The sequence below is a fragment of the Mustela nigripes genome, chromosome 18, assembly GCF_022355385.1.
Source record: "Mustela nigripes isolate SB6536 chromosome 18, MUSNIG.SB6536, whole genome shotgun sequence".
Classification (NCBI taxonomy): domain Eukaryota; kingdom Metazoa; phylum Chordata; class Mammalia; order Carnivora; family Mustelidae; genus Mustela; species Mustela nigripes.
Window position 1 is genome coordinate 1,299,561 of NC_081574.1, and position 16,210 is coordinate 1,315,770.

Sequence of the window (16,210 nt, forward strand, 5' to 3'; positions counted from 1 at the left end):
ACCGCCGGCCGCGCTCGGGCCGACACGCCGGTGCCCCGCGAAGCTGTGCGGACCCCGCGGGGACGGACGGCGTCGCTCCTCCGTGCGGCGTCCGGGGACACGACCCCCAGAGGACGCGAGCCGGGCCGCACCGGGGCGCTCCCGCCGGACGGACGGACGGACGGCCGTCGGCGCGCGCAGGGCAGCCCGGGCGGCAACCCGCGGCCGCAGCTCCTTGTGCGGGTCTCGCCGGTCCCCGCCACAGGCCGCGGCGCTTCCCGCGCAGCCCGCCCCGCCCCCCCGGCCGCACCGCGGCGCTGCCCGAGTCGCGCTGGGGCTCCGTGGGGTCCGGGGTTCCGGCGGGGGCTCCGCGCGGTCCGCTCGGGCTCCCCCCTCCCCGGGTCGTCCGGGCCCGGCGCACGCCGGAGAGGGCGGGAGGCCCGGCGGGGGCCGCACTTCCGGTCCGCGACCTTCTCCCGGGGCGCCCCCCGCGCAAGTGGTTCCGCCCGGCCCCGCCCCCCCCGCGCGTGGTTCCACCCGGCCCCGCCCTAGGCCCCGCCCAGCGGAGCTGCGCCTGCGCAGTCTTGTTTGCGGCCGGGTCGTGACGGCGGCGGCGGCGGCGGCGGGTGAGTGCGGGGCCGAGCGGGTCGCGGGGTCGCGGGGTCGCGGGGGCGCGGGCGGGGGGGGGGGGGCCTCCTCTCCGCGGGGCCGGGCCGGTGCTGCGATCCGGTGCTGCGCTGTGGGTGCGCGCCTGAGCCCGGCCCCGGCTTGGCCTGGGAGCGGGGACGCGGCGGGCCGAGCTGCAGCCGCGCGGGTCGCGAGTGAGTCCTGCGGCGGGAGCCCCGCGTGCGGAGCCGTGCGGGGAGCCGTGCGGGGAGCCGTGCGGGGAGCCGTGCGGAGCCGTGCGGGGAGCCGTGCGGGGAGCCGTGCGGGGAGCCGTGCGGGGAGCCGGGGCCTCGCTGCAGGGCGCTCCGTGCGGTCCGCGCTGGGTCGGGAGGCGCCTTCTGGGAGCGGTTCGGGCCCTGCCCGTGCGGGGTCCGCTGAGCCCCGCCGACCCTGGAGGCCGCGCCTGAGCCGGGGCCGTGCGGGGAGCGGAGCCGCGGGGCGGGGCCGGGTCCGGGGCCAGAGCGAAGGCTCCGCCCCGTCGGGCTGATTCGCGGGGAAACCGAGTCCGGCCGGCGGGAAGGAGCGCCGCAGGGGCGAGGCGGGGCGAGCCCGACCCTCCGTGGGCAGAGTGGGAGGAGCGTGGACTGCGGTGCTACAGCGGCCGCTGCGCCCGAGCAGGCCCGCGCCCGAGCCGCCGTGCGGTCCCAGACTCCCGTCCGGGCTTCCACAGCCCTGCGGGCTCCCGGGTCCGCGAGTCTCCGTTGTGCCCGCGGCCGGCCCCGCTCCACATGCTGCAGACCTAACGCCGCACGAACCCGGAGCCCGACTCGGAGCCCGCGTCATTACTTCGGTCTCCGGAACGTGGACCCCGCGGGGAGACCAGGCCAGACCGGCCGGCGAAGGGGGGGAGGCCGGGGTCAGCTCGTGGGGGTCGCGGGTGCGGGTGAACCGCAGCCTTTGCACGGGCTCCTGCTCCCGGGCGAGAGGGAGATGACCGCCCCTTGGTGTCCTGGGCCCCCGCCGGCGGACATGGCCGGTCCGCAGGGGGCAGTGACCGTGCCCTCTCGCGAGGTCCGGTGATCCTCGGGTGGACAGGAGAGCGTGCAACTTCTTTCATCTTTTTTACTTCATTCCCAAGTTTCAGTTATCGCAGTCAGATACGAAAACGCTGCTGTCCGCGGCAGTAGCTTTGGTCCTCCGTGACCTTGTCCGTGGGTGTCCGGTGGAGCTGCTGGGGTCCTGGTCGCGGCCGCCGGGTCGCCACAGCCCTGGAACTCCCACTCGGGAATTCTTTTTTAAAATGCCTGGTTCCATGCAATGCGTCAGCTTGATCCACTGACGTGGTTTGTAGGTAGATTTTTCACAAAGACGGCGAAGGCCCGCAGAGAGTCGGGAGTGGGACTCGCGGCCCTCCGGGAGCCAGGGCCTCCGGCTGCCGCTCGCCCACCACGGAGAGGCAGAGCGGGAGTGCCCGGGCCCCAGAGCCTTTCACGGAGAAGAAGGGCTGAGTGTGAGCCACTGGGCCTCCTGGGGTGCCCGGGAGGGAGCAGTGACTCCGAGCTGTGACGACGCCTGCACTCCAGGCCACGTGAGAAGCCCTCCGACCTCGGGAGTGGGCACGCAGCAGCAGTACAGCGGTAACCCGGTGTCCCCTGTGCCATCTGGGGGATGCCGTCAGGGGTTGTGGTCCGGCTGGCAGGCCAATAGGAGATAAGAGGAGGAATGCCTCTCTGTCCCCCTGTCTGCGCCGCCTTTCTGGAACAGAGCTTGGCCGGTCTGGCAGGTGCAGGGATTCGGGTAGCGTTGCGACACTGTGGCAGGGATGGTGGTACCTCCCCAGGGCTCGGGGAGGCCGACTTGCTGCCCCAACTGGGTCCCTGCAGGTGCCTGTGACCCTCGGCCCGGCCATGGTCACTTGGTGGCTCCCCTCACTGGAGCCTCCCGGCCCGGCTCAGCAGGCCCCGAGACACCCGTGGTGCCGGGTGAGGCTACTCCAGCACCCGCTGCTGGGAGACACCATGTGGCAGCTGTGTCGGAGCCCGTGAGGTCAGGTTTGGAGCTGGCGTGGGGATGAGAACGGGGGTGTTGGTGAGCTGTCGCTGTTTCTCTCACTGCTGTGTCTGTGCCAGCTCCGGCCTGTCTGCGGCTCTGTGCTTACACCCGAGACCGTCCCAGGACGCTGTCCAGGAGGCCCGCAGACCTGGCCGCCAGCCGCAGGTGCGCCGTGTGCCCTTCGGAGCGAGGCTTTTCCTGGGTTCCCGAGCCCTTGCCCAGTCCCCGTTGCCCAGAGCAGTGCTTGCGCCGCCCAGGGCCTGCTTTATGTGCGCCTCTCCCTGAGCCCTGTGCCTCCCATCCTTGCCTCAGGGTCACACTGTTAGGGACTCGAGCACGTGTGGCCGCAGGAACGAGCCTGTGCTCCAGCCTCATCCTAAGCACTCAGGAGCCTTCGTGGGTGGCTGGCGGCCATCTGCCCCGTAGCCGCCCAGGATGGTGCACAGGGGCTCCCCTCCCTGAGCATCGGGTCCCCTCCTGTCCCCGTGCTGCTGGGTGGGGAGCGGGGACTCACGGGCCTGCTTCCAGGGTTTCTCTCCAGCAGGATAATGCGATTTAATTGTATCTGCTCACATGTCAAACCGCTCAGGCACATGGGACACAGGTTCCGCCAGCCTGGTTTGGGAGAAGGAAGATACTAACCCATCCCACTGCCGAGTCCACGGTTTCTGTGACCGGATGGGGACTAGAGACCATGCCAGCACAGTGGCTCTGCGCCTGCCGCAGGCACCCGGCCACGCAGACCGTCACTCCAGGGCAGTGGAGGCAGAGTCTGGAGGTGGGCCCCGTCCCGGGCGTGTGGCACAGGCAGGGGAGACTCCGGCCCTTGGCAGAGCCTATGCTGGTGACCTGCGTGCCACAGGGACCGGAGCTCCGAGGTCCCTGACAGGGGCCGATCCAGTTCAGAACAAGGGGGCTGGGCGTGGGCTCGCTGTGGAAACCGGAAACAAAAACTAAATGACCTAGTGTGGTGTGCCCGGCACGTGACAGGCGCCTTGTGTTAGTGAGCCCCGTCCCGCTGTCCTGCATTCCTGTGTACACTTCTTGTTCTCATCAGAAACCGGGGCCCACGACGGTTGTGAAACTTGTTTTCTTAGCGCCTGAGTAGGGGAACCAAGATCAGAACCCACTGTTTATGTTCCTCGGGCCCTGGCCCCCCCGAGTCCCTCACTCCTGACCCGGAGCTCCCTGAGTAACGCCTGTCCTGGCCACTTGCGCTGGGGCAAGACTGAGTCCTGGAGTCACGGGGCCCCTCCGCTTTCAAGGCCGAGGTGCCCCAGGAGTTCGATGACTTGGCTAAAAGCACATTGATGCAATCGTGGCGAAGTAGGAACTGTAGCCCAGATCTTGTGACTGACTTGGGGAAAAGTGCACGAAGCAGTTGTGGGTAGAGTCCGTATTTTCGCAGTTGACGGTTCTGCCAGGGCAGCTTTATGCTGGTCACTGTGCTCCTGAGCCCTGGAGATGGCTGGCCAGAAGCGGCTCGGCGCCTGTAAATGTCATAGTCCGCACTCTCGTGGGTGAGCCGGCGATATACTGCAGAACCAGATTGTTCTGGGTGCTCCTATGGGGCAGGTGCAGCTGCAGGAGGGCACGGAGCAGAGGCTCCGGGAAACTACGGTCAGCATGCTCGTGGGTCCTAGAGAGGAAGGCTCGCCAGGCCACCCCCATGCTGGGCCCCGCCAGGGGAAGCACTAGGTCCGGAGGCAGGGGAGGACCGAGACCATGACCTTCGGTGGGGTTTCCACGGGATGGGCAGGCAGGACAGGGCGAATGATTCGGGACGGGCTGCTTTGAGCAGTTTCGGTGGCTTCGGGGGCTGGGGGTGGCAGCCTGGGCTGATCTAGGCAGAGGAACGCTGCTCCTGGCGCGGACGGTGGGAGGCTGGGCAGAGGGTGCTGCGCCTGGCGTGGTGAGGGTGGGGAGGCCAGGCTCTGGAGGGTCCGTTCCCTGCTTTGCTGTTCCCTAAGAGTGGGCTGGGCCTGGGCGGGCAGTGTCCCCAGCAGGGAGGTTTTGAGATGTCAGAACATCCATGGGGAGAGACGTGCACATACCTGTGCACAGGTACCAAGAGCCAAGGGCTCTCGCCAGCCTGTGTAGAGTCAGCGAATGAGTGTGGTCTCGTCTTTTCTTCCCGAATCAGAGCCCTGCTCCCGGAGAGCCTACTTCAGAGGTCGCGTTCACTGAGAAATAGGAAAACAAACACTTCCTTGACTTTGGCCTTTGAATCTAGGAGCATTATCAAATCCAGGCGTTCAGTGGTTAGAAATGGTTCCTTTGCAGTTTGGGTTAAGTGAGCTAGTACTCTGCATCCTGACTCGTCATGGTGACCACGTGGGCAAAAGAGCCGTTTTGTTGCTTTTTGCTGAATAGTCACAGATCGACAGCTGGTCTGATGCTTGTGGCTCTAGGCTCTGCTCAGCATGGTGTCTCCCGAGGTCAGAGTCATGGCTGCGCTGTGGGCAGCCCGATTCCCCTGCAAGCCTGCTTATCATTCACCAGGTGTGGGGGACAGCCCTCGGCTACCCGGGGAAATGCCCCATGCGGGAAGCCCCTGCAGAGCTGGGGGCCCCAGGGGGAGCCTGCAGACCAGGCCTCTGAGGCCCCTTGGTGAGCCCCTGATCCTGGGGTCCCCTCTCTGAAAGTCCGACATAGGGAGCTTGTTTGGACGACTCGAGACTCTGGCGTTCGCACTTGTACGAACAAAATGTGTCCAAACTTAGGTAAATTTGACTGGTAAGCGTAATTTGAAATCTGTGCCCGTGTTCAGTGAGTGCTTCCTGAGCTCATCCTGTGTGCTGAGTGCTGGCTCAGGCGGTGCGGGTGCAGAGATGGACAGGTGGCACGGCTCTGGGCTCTGAGAGCTGCTGGTCTGGGGGAGGTTGGGGTCCCAGCAGCAGAGGTCAGGGCACGTGTCTAGATACAGTGGTGGGGGGCCGGAGGGTGGGTGGTCTGTGGCACTTGCTCTGGTCTGAGAGGGCTTCTGGAGAAGCGGCCCGGATGCTGAGATCTGCAAGGGGCTGACGGGTGGGGCAGGTGATGGACTCTGAGGTAGGGCCCCAGGAGGAGCAGAAGCCCCGAAGTAATAAGGGAGACGGGCTTCCAAGGAAGCAGAAGCCTCAGTAGGGCAGGAGCGGGGAGCGGGTGCGGCGCGGGGTCCTGAAAGCGCCGGGAACACAGACCTGCGCGACGTTCTTCCAGGGGCAACTTGGGGTCCGTTCTGTCTTCGTAACTAGTGTCACCCGTACAAGTGTCTTCTAACACGGAGGCAGGACACTTCGTAGCGCTCCCGGAAATCGGGTTTGAGGTTCCTTTTCACGTTATCTCCAAGTTTGGTCGAAGCTGCGTGGGGACGGGAAGTCGGTTGGTTGTGAGAGGAAATAGTTCGTGCTTCTGGGCGTTGAAAGAATGAACTTGTGTTTTTACGTTGTTGCAGAGAATAGTCAGCAGCATTTTCCGTTGAACATATTTCTTGATTAGTGAGCGTGTCTGTGGTATTTTCTCTTCCCGTAGGCAGCCATTGGTCGGAGAGTAGGAGTCTGGAAACAGGGCAGTGATAATCTCTATCCACAGCCCTTGGGTCACGTGCCCCCCGTTCGTGTTTTTACGGATGAAGTGGAGTTACTTGAATTGGAGAGCTGCGTGTGGCCCTGGCGGTGATGTGGTCCAGGGTGGGAACCCGGCTCCAAGCCCTGGGGAGAGCAGTTTCTGCGGTCCTTCCTGCGGTCCACGGATGGGCGTGCGCGGCCGCCCTCGCCCCTCTGATCTGGGCCCCGCGTGCTTCCCACGGGGGACCAAGGGTGGACTTGGGGCTGGGTGGCAGGTCAGCAGACCAGGGCAGGGGCGCAGGCTCTCCTGGGGTTATGGTAAGGGCTGTGCTCGTGGTGGAGCGTCTGTGAGCACCTGCCGCAGTCCCCGGGCATGGGAGGCCAGCCCGTGGGACGCGGGGCTGTGGCGCGTGGCCATGCCCCTGCCGGCACCATAGGCGCTAGCAGCCCTCCAGACTGCCGATGACCCCGGCCAGGAAGCTGCTGCGTTAACAGCAGCCACGTGACTGAATGCGTGTCACCCCCGGGGAGTGTGGCGTGACCCTGGGTCGGCCCGCGGTCGGGTCCGGGATGGTGCCTGCTGTGGGCTCCGCTTCCGGCCTCGTGCAGGGCCCCCGGCAGGGTTCTCTTGTGGGGTCTGTGTGCCTTCAGTCACGGGGAGGAGGGTGTGGAAGTCTTCACGACAGCGGCATGTCGGTCACGCTGGAGGGGGCTGTGGGCTCGCTCCTGCCTCGTCCGTGTGCGGTGACCTGTCCTTTTCACAGGTGTCCGTGAGTTCATGCGGACCGCCGAGGTCCCCACGCTGACACTGTGTTCCCGCGACGCCCACGGGAGACTCCGCGAGCACGATGACTCCTGGGAGCGAGGGGGGAACGGCAGAGAGCGTCTTCGACCTGGACTACACCTCCTGGAAGGTCCGCGCCATGCTGGCGGTCGCCGGCTTCGCCTTCTACCTGGGTGTCTTCGTGGTCTGTCACCGGCTCTCATCCTCCCTGAACGCCACGTACCGCGCTCTGGCGGCCCGAGAGAAGGTCTTCTGGGACCTGGCGGCCACGCGCGCCGTGTTTGGCGTTCAGAGCACGGCGGCGGGCCTGTGGGCCCTGCTGGTGGACCCCGTGCTGCACGCCGACAAGGCCCGTGGCCAGCAGAACTGGTGCTGGTTCCACATCGCCACGGCCACCGGCTTCTTCTTCTTCGAGAACGTGGCGGTTCACCTGTCCAACGCGCTCTTCCGCACGTTTGACTTGTTTCTGGCCGTCCACCATCTCTTCGCCTTCCTTGGCTTTCTGGGCTCCGTGGTGAACCTGGGAGCCGGCCACTACCTGGCGATGATCACGCTGCTGCTGGAGGCCAGCACCCCCTTCACCTGTGTGTCCTGGATGCTCTTAAAGGTGAGCATTCCCGGCGCTTCGCGGGGTCTGGCCTGTGGCGTGCCTGGATGACAGTTCCGTGGGCGCTGCGCTCCGCGGTCACCCCAGACTGAGCTGCAGTGTCGGAGTCCGTGGGGAGCTCCTCCCGGCTGAACTCTGTGTCCCTCGCTGTGATCGCTGTGGATCTCACAGGCTCCCAGCCCTGCCCGGGGGTCCGTGTCCCCCGCCTCCCTCGCACCCGGCCCGGGCAGCCATGTGGTGTGTCCGTGCATCTGCTGCGGGGACCCGGGTTGGGGGCGCGTCTTAGCCGTGGCGAATAGTACTGCTGTGAGATGCGGAGGCATTCGCCGCTCCTCGAGGTCCTGGGGGCAGGTGTTGTTTGGGGAGAGCGCTCGGAAGTGGGATGACCGGGTGGTGGGGTGGTTCTGAGATGCTGCCCCTGGCTGTCCTCTGCCTGCCCGCGACGCCTGCACGCTCGCCCGCCCTGGTCTCCTGCGTGTCATGGATTCGGGCCCCTGGTGGCTTCTGTTTGCTTCTCCCTGGTGATCGGTGCCCTCGGACACTTCCATGCGGCTGTGGGCCGTGCATGTGTCTCCTCCAAACTGTCCGTGGCCTCGCGCCGTGTTCAACCCAGAGGTTTCCGTGCCCTCGCGCCCTGTAGTCCTTTTCCTGCGATGGCGCGCGCTCTGCTCACGCGGTCCGCGGGTGCCTTTCAGCTTCACAAGGTCCGAGTTTACTCGTCTCTCTCGCCCGTGCCCTTGGGGTCGTGCCCGGGCAGTCGTTGCCCAGACCAGCGTCGTGGAGCTCTGTCCCTGTCTCCTTCCGGGACTGCTAGTGTTCGGGCTTCGCGTGAGCTTTCGGCCCGTCCTGACTGGAGCGTCTGGTGCAGCACAGGCCCAGGGTTCCCAGCACCACCCGTCGGAGGGACGGTCCTTTCCCTGTTGTAGGTTCGTGGCCCCTTCGTGGCGGACGAGCTGCGTGTCCGTAGTGGACTTTCTTCGGGCCCCGGCCTCGGAGCCCGTGTCCCTGCCAGCGCCGTGCCGTCGGAGCGGCTGTGTCGTACAGTTCGAACTCAGGACCTGTGCTGCCTCCATGTGCTCGCTCTCAAGGCTCTGGTGACCGTTTGTGGTTTTCTGCGGCTTCCTGTGGATTTCGAATGGTTTCTCCTGTTTCCGCAGAGAGCGCCATTGTGACTTCGGTACACGGCGTTGAACTGGGGCTCATGTCGGTGAGCCTTTTAGTAAAATTTTCAGTTCCTGTGTTCTCAGCTTCTTGATTTCCTTTTGGGACTTTTTAAATAATTTGTTTAAAGCATCTTCTGTCTCTGCTGAACTCGTTTTGTTCCTGCGCCATTCTCGTGACTTCAGTGACCTGTATCTTCCTGACAGTTACGCGTCCTTCTCCGTCAGATACGTCTACGCCCAGTCCCTTGGGGTCAGGTACTGGAGGTGGACCTTGGCCCGAGTCTGTGCTTGCCCGAGGCCGTAGCTGTCTGTGGATCAGACAAAGGCGGCCTGTCGCTCAGGCTTCGCATACTGTCCTCATGCAGACCCGACCCCGCTGCTCAGCCCGGCTGAAAGTCCTGGGCGCTCTACTGGCTCTGTCCCTCCTGGGGGATTGTGGGCCACCGGGCCATGTGCCCCCTCCGTGTGCAGCTGGAGTGGGGGGCGGAGGCCGCAGGGTCTGCCAGCCCAGCCACTGCCTCTTTTCCCGTGGGCTGGGGCAGCTGGACCCTGCCAGACCCGTCAGAACTCCAGGACCGGCCGGACCGAGGCCAGTCCTCCGCAAGCCCCCAGGAAAGTTGGGGTGCGGGAGGGTTTTGTGCCGAGCCGGAGCGTCTCCCGGCGTCTGTCCCTGCTTGTGTGCCGCGTGGCGCTGTGTCTCCGGAATCGGTGCTGTGTTACGACCCCAGGCGTCGGGCCGTCACACCCTCCGCTGTGCGGCATCTGTGGCCTGTTTGTTTCTGAAAGCGCATTCTCAGAACCTGTGTGGGTCCTGCGTCCAGTCTTGATCCTGTTTTGATATCAGAACGCCCAGGCAAGACTCGAGCGTTCTTTGTTCAGCACAGTTTCTTGCCGTCTTTCTCGGCTCACTGTTCACAGGGCGTTTTGTATGAAACGTGAAATACTGCTTTTCCTTGAGCAGATGTCTGATGCCGGCACCACGGATGGGTCAGGTCCCTGAGCAGTCCGTAAAGCCATGATGAGCTTCAGGAGAAAACCGAGAAGCGGGAAGACTCCTTGGAGCCTTCAGGTCCCCTGGGGTAGGCGGTTCGGGACCGTCGGAGTGAATTACCGTGTCTGCGGGTGGACCCCTCCCACGCGGCAGACGCTTGCAGGGCACGGAGCTGGTGTCTGGCCTCCCCGGGCTCTGCCCGGTGCCGCAAGAGGACGTGCGAGCACAGGGACCGCGGCGAGTGGGCGGGCCGGGCAGCACGGGCAGCAGAGGGTGCCGGGGCTCGCCCGCAAACCCGGGCACGCGTCCTGGGAGCTGCAGCCGCCGCTCCGTGGAGCCCCTGCAGAGACCGTCAGAATGTGGGGTTTGGGGATGGTTGAGGTCCTCGGGCTGTGAAGGTTGGGGGAAGGTTGGAAATTGTAAATGGAGCGGAAGCCAAGCCAGCCAACCTCTGAGTGACCGTGGAGGCTACCGGTCCAGCAGTGGGTCGTTGCAATAAGATGCCGTGACTCGGGAACCTCTAGCGTGTCCTGCCCATGCCCTGCGTCTTTCAGTTCTCTCCCTGTGGGTGTCGTGCCCACGGAGAGGGGCTTCCTGAGGACGGAGAGCAGGGGTTGTGACTTCCCTGTGCTCTCTGGCCATGAGCACAGCACCAGCGCTGTGGTCGGCTGTGGCCGGGGGCCGTGCCGGACAGATAGTCTGTGGTCCTTCGGTCCTGGCCCATCTGCCCCCGTGTGGCCCGCTCGCAGGGGTGGGCTGGACCGTCGTGGTCAGCAGGGACCTGCGTCTTAGACGGGCCTGCGATTTAACGCGCATGTTCAAGAAAATGGACGATTAGTTACATGGAATTCTTGTCATTTTTGGAAGGAACGTCTTAAAAGAGAAAGAAAAAATCTCCGTGTCTTTTGCCGGTCCCTAGTGGTGATCAGCGTTGAATGGTTTCACAGATACCTCTCCAGACTTGTACGTACTCTGCCTAGGACGCATGGCCACCAGCCTCTGGTCCTCGGCATCCCTGGGATGAAGGCAGACTCCCGTGGCGGGTGGGCACGGGAGAGAGACTGGGTTTGGGATTTGTCTGCTGTCTGCACAGCTTGCCGGGCGCTGTCTGTCAGGGCGGGCGCAGGGATCTCCGCGCTCGCTTCCCAACACCCTCACGGCACTGACTCCCGCTGCCCAACACCCTCACGGCACTGACTCTGCCTCGCCAGCGGGCCCCAGCCCCAGAGCTGCACCCCAAGTTGGGGCAGCTTAAGGCAGGTTTCTAGATGTGCTGCTTCTTGTTGAGGTTTCCCTCCTGTTACATGGAAATTAGTGGGGCCAACAGCCTTGAAATCATTTTAAGCTTTTTCTGAAGCTGCCAGAGTCGTGCGCAGTCGGGCTCCCAGGTTCAGGAGTCTCCGGACCATCAGGTCTGATTTGCTGAGATAGCAAAGGGCAGGCGTGGAGACAGCAAACACCACCGGTTCTCCTCCAGTGGGGCTTTGTTCTCCGCGTTTCCTTCTTGACTGATTCTGGAAGGTTAGAGTCAATGAACGAAGGGCCCAGGACTCGAACCTCGGGATAACATTCGCCCACAGAGGACGGCCGTGCTGTGAGTGGGGTCGAGTCGGTGTCTGGGCACATGTGCTAAGGGACGCTAGCCCCGGGAGCCAGAGCTGCACCCAGCAGGCTCTGTATGGGCCGTCACCAGTGACTTGGCCCTGTCCCTGCTCAGAGCACGTGGTAACACGGGACACGAGCTGAGGATGCCCGAGTCACGCTGAAGAAGGCTCGGTTTTCAAGCTCTGAGCTTTCGGAACTTCATTGCTGTATGCGGACAAGTTTGTATTTGCAGTATGAACGTTCGTAATTTAAGAAGGCCACTTCAGCAGGGACGGGGGTAACGGAGAAGAGGCCTTTGTTCTGTGAATCTGGGGGGAACGACGGCGGGGGACGGAGTCGGCGCTGCTCAGTGTGATGGAGGAGTGATGGGAGGTGGCCTCGAGGCGTGCTCTGTCCGCGTCCCCAGAGTTTGCATACGTGAAGCCTCCTCTCTCCCACGGAGCGATCTGACCTGGGAAACGTCAAACCTTCTGCATCTCTGTGCTAGAGCAGCGTGTACCTCTGGTCTCCTTGTGCAGTCGCACAGAAGATACACTCTCACCGGTAGGAAGCAAGTGCTGTGCCCGCAGCGGGCACAGGGGAGGAGGTGCGGGCGATGGACCGAGCTCTGCAGGTGCGGTCCGTGTGGGGCCGACGTGTGCTTTGTTCCTGTGGGAAACAGTGCAGCCAAGTCCAGTGGAGCTCGCACAGGTGAGCAGAGCCCGTGCACGCGCTTGGAGCCCCACCTGTGTGCATCCAGGCTACAGCCGGTGCCACCCGTGGGTGCCAGAGGAGGGCACGTGAACAGTGCGCTCCTGCCAGTGCCGGGTGCTGTCCGTCGCCGCCTGTGGACCTGGGGTGGGGCCACTTGGCAGGTTCCGCCCGCACTGTTTGTCACCAGACTGGGGCACGCTGGAGTGCTGGGGCACCTGGTTCCTGCTGCTGGGGGGCTGACGGCCGTCGTGGCTTCTCCTTCAGACAGGAGCCCCGGAGAAGCGTAGCCTCGCCCTCTGATCTTACAGACCAGTCGGCAGACACATTTGGTTTAGTCGTCCTGTCACGTGGCCGTCAGGACTGATGAACACAGATCTCCGGGTCTCAGCTTCTTCCCTGTCCCTTCGTTGTGGAGGGGCCGCACTTGTTCTGGATGTGTGCCTTGGCCCTGACTCCTGCGTGTTTATCGCTCCCGCAGAGCAGGGTCCGCGGGAAGCGCGTGGCTCTGGTCCCCCTTAAGTGGCACCACACACGGGGTTGGGGCAAGCGAAGTACTTGGTGATCATGCGAAACGCCGCCCGCAGGGTCTGAAGGTGGCGGCTGTGAGCACAGCTGTGTCCATCCATGCGGACTCCGCGGCGGGCTGCCCGCGGGGGCCCGAGAACCCGTGCCCGGAGAGGGAGCGCACTGTGGGAGCCTCCGCGGGCCTTTCTGTGGGCCCTCCGGTCCTCGCTTCCCGTCCTTCTGGGGTTCGCACTCTGCCGGAGTGGGCAGGGTGCCTCTGGGGTGTCGCACGGACGAGGCGTCCACCGACTGGAAAACACGCACAGGCACGTCTGCTCTGACGGTGTGGACTGCTTGCAGGTTTTGTGCAGTTATTTTTGGGTAAGTTCACTGTATTTCAGACAACAGGGGCGTTTCTGTTTTTATTAGTTTATTTTTCCCGAGTCATCAGGCCCATGGATTCTAGTTTTCCCGGGTCAGAGCCGCGTGGATGCATTTTCGTGCCGTGAGAGGTCAGGACTCCGTCCTGTTGTTCAAAAACCGCCTCTTCGGGCCTCCGTTATCTGCGCCCCTTCAGACTTGGCAGATGCACCTTTCCCGAGGCCCTGCCCTGCGGCCGCTCAGAGCTCCTTCTGCAACAGACGCTGCCCGCCCCCCCGGGGGCCACTTGCAGCACGGAGCTCCTGGGGGAGGTTTTGTACTTTGGGATCAGCAGAGACTAGGCTGGAGAGGCTGCTTTGTGGGAGGTCTGAGGGGTGCTGGAATGTGCTGCGTGGCACCGGGCGTGACTGTCCCGGTGCCCAGCTGTCCCGGTGCCCGGCTGTCCTGGTGCTGGTGAGGTCCCACCTTGGTATCCGCTATCTTAGGGGCCATCGTCAAGTTCTCTGTTCAGTTTTGGCTACGACTCTTGGAAACTAGTTGAGTGTAAATTTAATTGTTTCAGGGAAAGTCTGCGTCTGCCTCTGTCCATGGGCCCCTGGGGAGAAACTGTGGAAACTCGGACACATGTGTCTTCCTCCCCGGCTGCGGTGCTGTGGGAGCTCGTTGGTCGGTGTGCGTGGTCAGGGTTACATGTGGACTCCGCGGGGAGACTGGAGAGAAGACTGGACGCTGCTCATGCGAGGGACAGCGGAAGGGGGTGGAAGAGCTCCACCGTCCGTGCATTCACGCAGGCGGCTCCGTCCTCCGGGAACACCCGGGAGAGGAGGGCACGCATGCGCGGGACGTGCGGGGCCGCAGGGACCACTGACCGGCGTGTGCTCTGTCCACAGGCCGGCTGGTCGGACTCGCTGCTCTGGAGGCTGAACCAGTGGCTGATGGTGCACATGTTCCACTGCCGCATGGTGCTGACCTACCACATGTGGTGGGTGTGCCTGCGCCACTGGGACGGGCTGCTCGGCAGCCTCCACCGGCCGCACTTGGCGCTCTTCCTGGCCGGGCTCAGCCTGCTCACGCTCGTCATCAACCCCTACTGGACCCACAAGAAGACTCAGCAGCTGCTGCACCCCGTGGACTGGAACTTCGCGCAGCCCGCACCGAGGAGTGGCCGGCCTGCCGGGGCCAATGGCCAGGTGCCACCCAAGAAGGGGCAGTAGCCTCAGGGCCCAGACGGCAGCGCGCTGCAGCTCCTGCCCCCAGGCCCGCCGGCGCCCCCCACACGGTCCCCCAGACACACACTCCGAGCCCAGCACGGTTTCCAGGTCCGAGCCACTGTGGCGTGCGTGTAAATTTCCACGCGGCCACCGCGTGTTCTGGAAGCCACGGTTTGCCTCTGGGGGCGGGATTTTGCTGTGACGACTCGGTTGTCTGCTGTGGTCTGTTCCTGCACGCCTGCCGTGGCGGGGCCCTGAGCAGCACTGAGGAGGGGTGGGGGGTGAAGGCCGGGCCACGGGCTCCCGTCCGTGGTGCTGTGGCCACCAGTGTGGTCTTTCTGGTCCCACGGTCAGCGTGTCATAGGTCCTGTCCAGTCATGGTGTCCCTCTTAGCTGGAGAGACCTGCCCCGGGCCAGTAGGGTGTCCTGTTGGTGCCTCTCGTCAGCGCGCCCTGCGTGAAGCGTGCGGCCCGCCGTGCACACGCGTGTCGGGGTGAGAGCACGCGGAGACCACGGGCAGGGCCCTCCACCTGGGACCGGATCCAGCCCGACGGCGTGCGTGGGTGACTGCGAGGCCTGCAGGTCAGGCCATCTGTAGGAGCACAGGAAGTGCGTGTTCACGCTCTGTGGCTCACTTGGCAAAGCAAGGGAGGTGTGCGGTCATCAGGTCTGTCTGGACCAGAGAACCGTCTTAAATAGACCGAGTTGCCGGTGGGTTCTGTGGCTGGTGTTTCTGTGGCTGGCTTCTGGGGGTGTCCAGGCCGGCAGCCATCGCCTTCTGCTGTGCGCTGAGGGCCGGACGGCAAGGCTGGCGGCCCGGCTCCCCGTGGAGGTGTGGGTCCCGAGGCTGCCGCCTTGTCCATGCCCGGTGGCAGTTACAGCAGCTTGGCACCCTTGCGGGGAGACATGGACACCCCACTTGTAGAGCTTGCCAGCCTCTCTGCCTTTCCCAGACACCTGTGTCCCCGCGGCAGCGCCTCCTTCTGGGGGGGGCGGCCCCTAGTGAGTGTCCGTCAGGCCATGAACAGGCACAGAGTAGGTCTGCGAAGCCACGGTGTAGACGTTAGGAAGGTGGGGCCACTGCAGCTCCTGACGTGTGGGGGACCCACACACGCATCTCGTTCTGGCCATGATTGTGTAATTAAAAATTTATTTTTTATCAAAAGTCCCTTAGACAAGTTTGCAAAAACCACATGTTTATTGGTCATGGGGATGCCTGACCTGCGCTCACCCGGGACCCACAGCTCACAGGGCTGTGACCTCAGTGCTGCTGCCTCGAGTCTCGGACCAGGCTTCGGTCAAGATGTGCAATACCTATTTATCTGTTGTAAGACGTGCCGTGGGGCCCAGCAGTGCCCGGCGCGCCACATCCCCGCAGAGACTGCCGGAAGGCCCATGCTCCTGCTGCCCGCGGTCACGCGCTGTCTCGCGGAGCTGGTGTCACTGGTGTTTCCTGACGGGACGGAGGTGTAATAAAGTAACTTAAGTTTATAGACTCGAAAGGATGTCCGTTCTTGTCTCTCGATACCGTCCGCATCTGCGCAGGTCTCCTGTGTCGGGGGATGCAGACCGATGCTCCGTCTTGGCTCAAAATTTGGGTTACGGTTCGAAGAATTCAGCTTTTTTTCTTAAAAAGATTTTATTTATTTGACTGAGAGCTCACATGAGCAGGGGAGGGCAGAGGGAGAAGAAGTAGGGTCCCCGCTGTGCAGGGAGCCCGAGATCCTGACCTGAGCCGGAGGCAGATGCATCACCCACTGAGCGCCCCGGGGCCCCTTCGTTTCTGTCTGACCCGCATGAGGACTCGGACCTTGCTCGGTTCCTCCTTCACGCCCTGCGTCTTCGCAGAGGTGCCGTTCTCGCGCAGGGCGAGGCCAGGGAGCTCAGCAGCTCGCCCCCCCCCACCACGTCAGTGCTCCCTCCGGCCGGGGACGCTGTGAGGGGCACAGAAGCGGCCTGTCTGTGTAGAAAGAGGCGTCTGAACCCAGTGGATGGAGGACCGCGTGCCTTCACTGCGCAGGGACTGGCCGTGCCTTCCCGGGGCTGCGGCCCATCCCGGGCTCTGCGCTAGCTAGTGCGAGGGGAG

General features: G+C 64.0%; 2 protein-coding genes across 8 annotated transcripts in view; one reads left to right on the forward strand and one right to left on the reverse strand.

Moving 5' to 3' along the window:
* LOC132006575 (collagen alpha-1(I) chain-like) overlaps positions 1-1,428 on the reverse strand; it is a 7,767-nt gene extending 6,339 nt beyond the window's left edge. The window contains exon 1 of the mRNA XM_059384460.1: positions 3-1,428. Within this exon, the coding sequence (XP_059240443.1) occupies positions 3-1,428 (1,426 nt within the window). The remainder of the gene's footprint in view (positions 1-2) is intronic.
* Positions 1-15,619, forward strand: part of CLN8 (CLN8 transmembrane ER and ERGIC protein) — a 19,701-nt gene extending 4,082 nt beyond the window's left edge. For 2 of the 7 annotated variants that reach the window (XM_059384195.1, XM_059384194.1), the window contains 2 exons: positions 6,950-7,576; positions 13,804-15,619. In XM_059384195.1, coding sequence (XP_059240178.1) covers positions 7,034-7,576; positions 13,804-14,127 — 867 coding nt within the window. In that variant the 5' untranslated portion in view covers positions 6,950-7,033 and the 3' untranslated portion in view covers positions 14,128-15,619. Of the gene's footprint in view, positions 1-503; positions 606-707; positions 801-2,113; positions 2,223-2,777; positions 2,803-6,208; positions 6,309-6,949; positions 7,577-13,803 lie in introns of those variants that run through there. The other 5 variants (XM_059384193.1, XM_059384196.1, XM_059384198.1 and 2 more) reach the window with 5 other exon arrangements.
* The last annotated feature ends 591 nt before the right edge of the window (positions 15,620-16,210 follow it).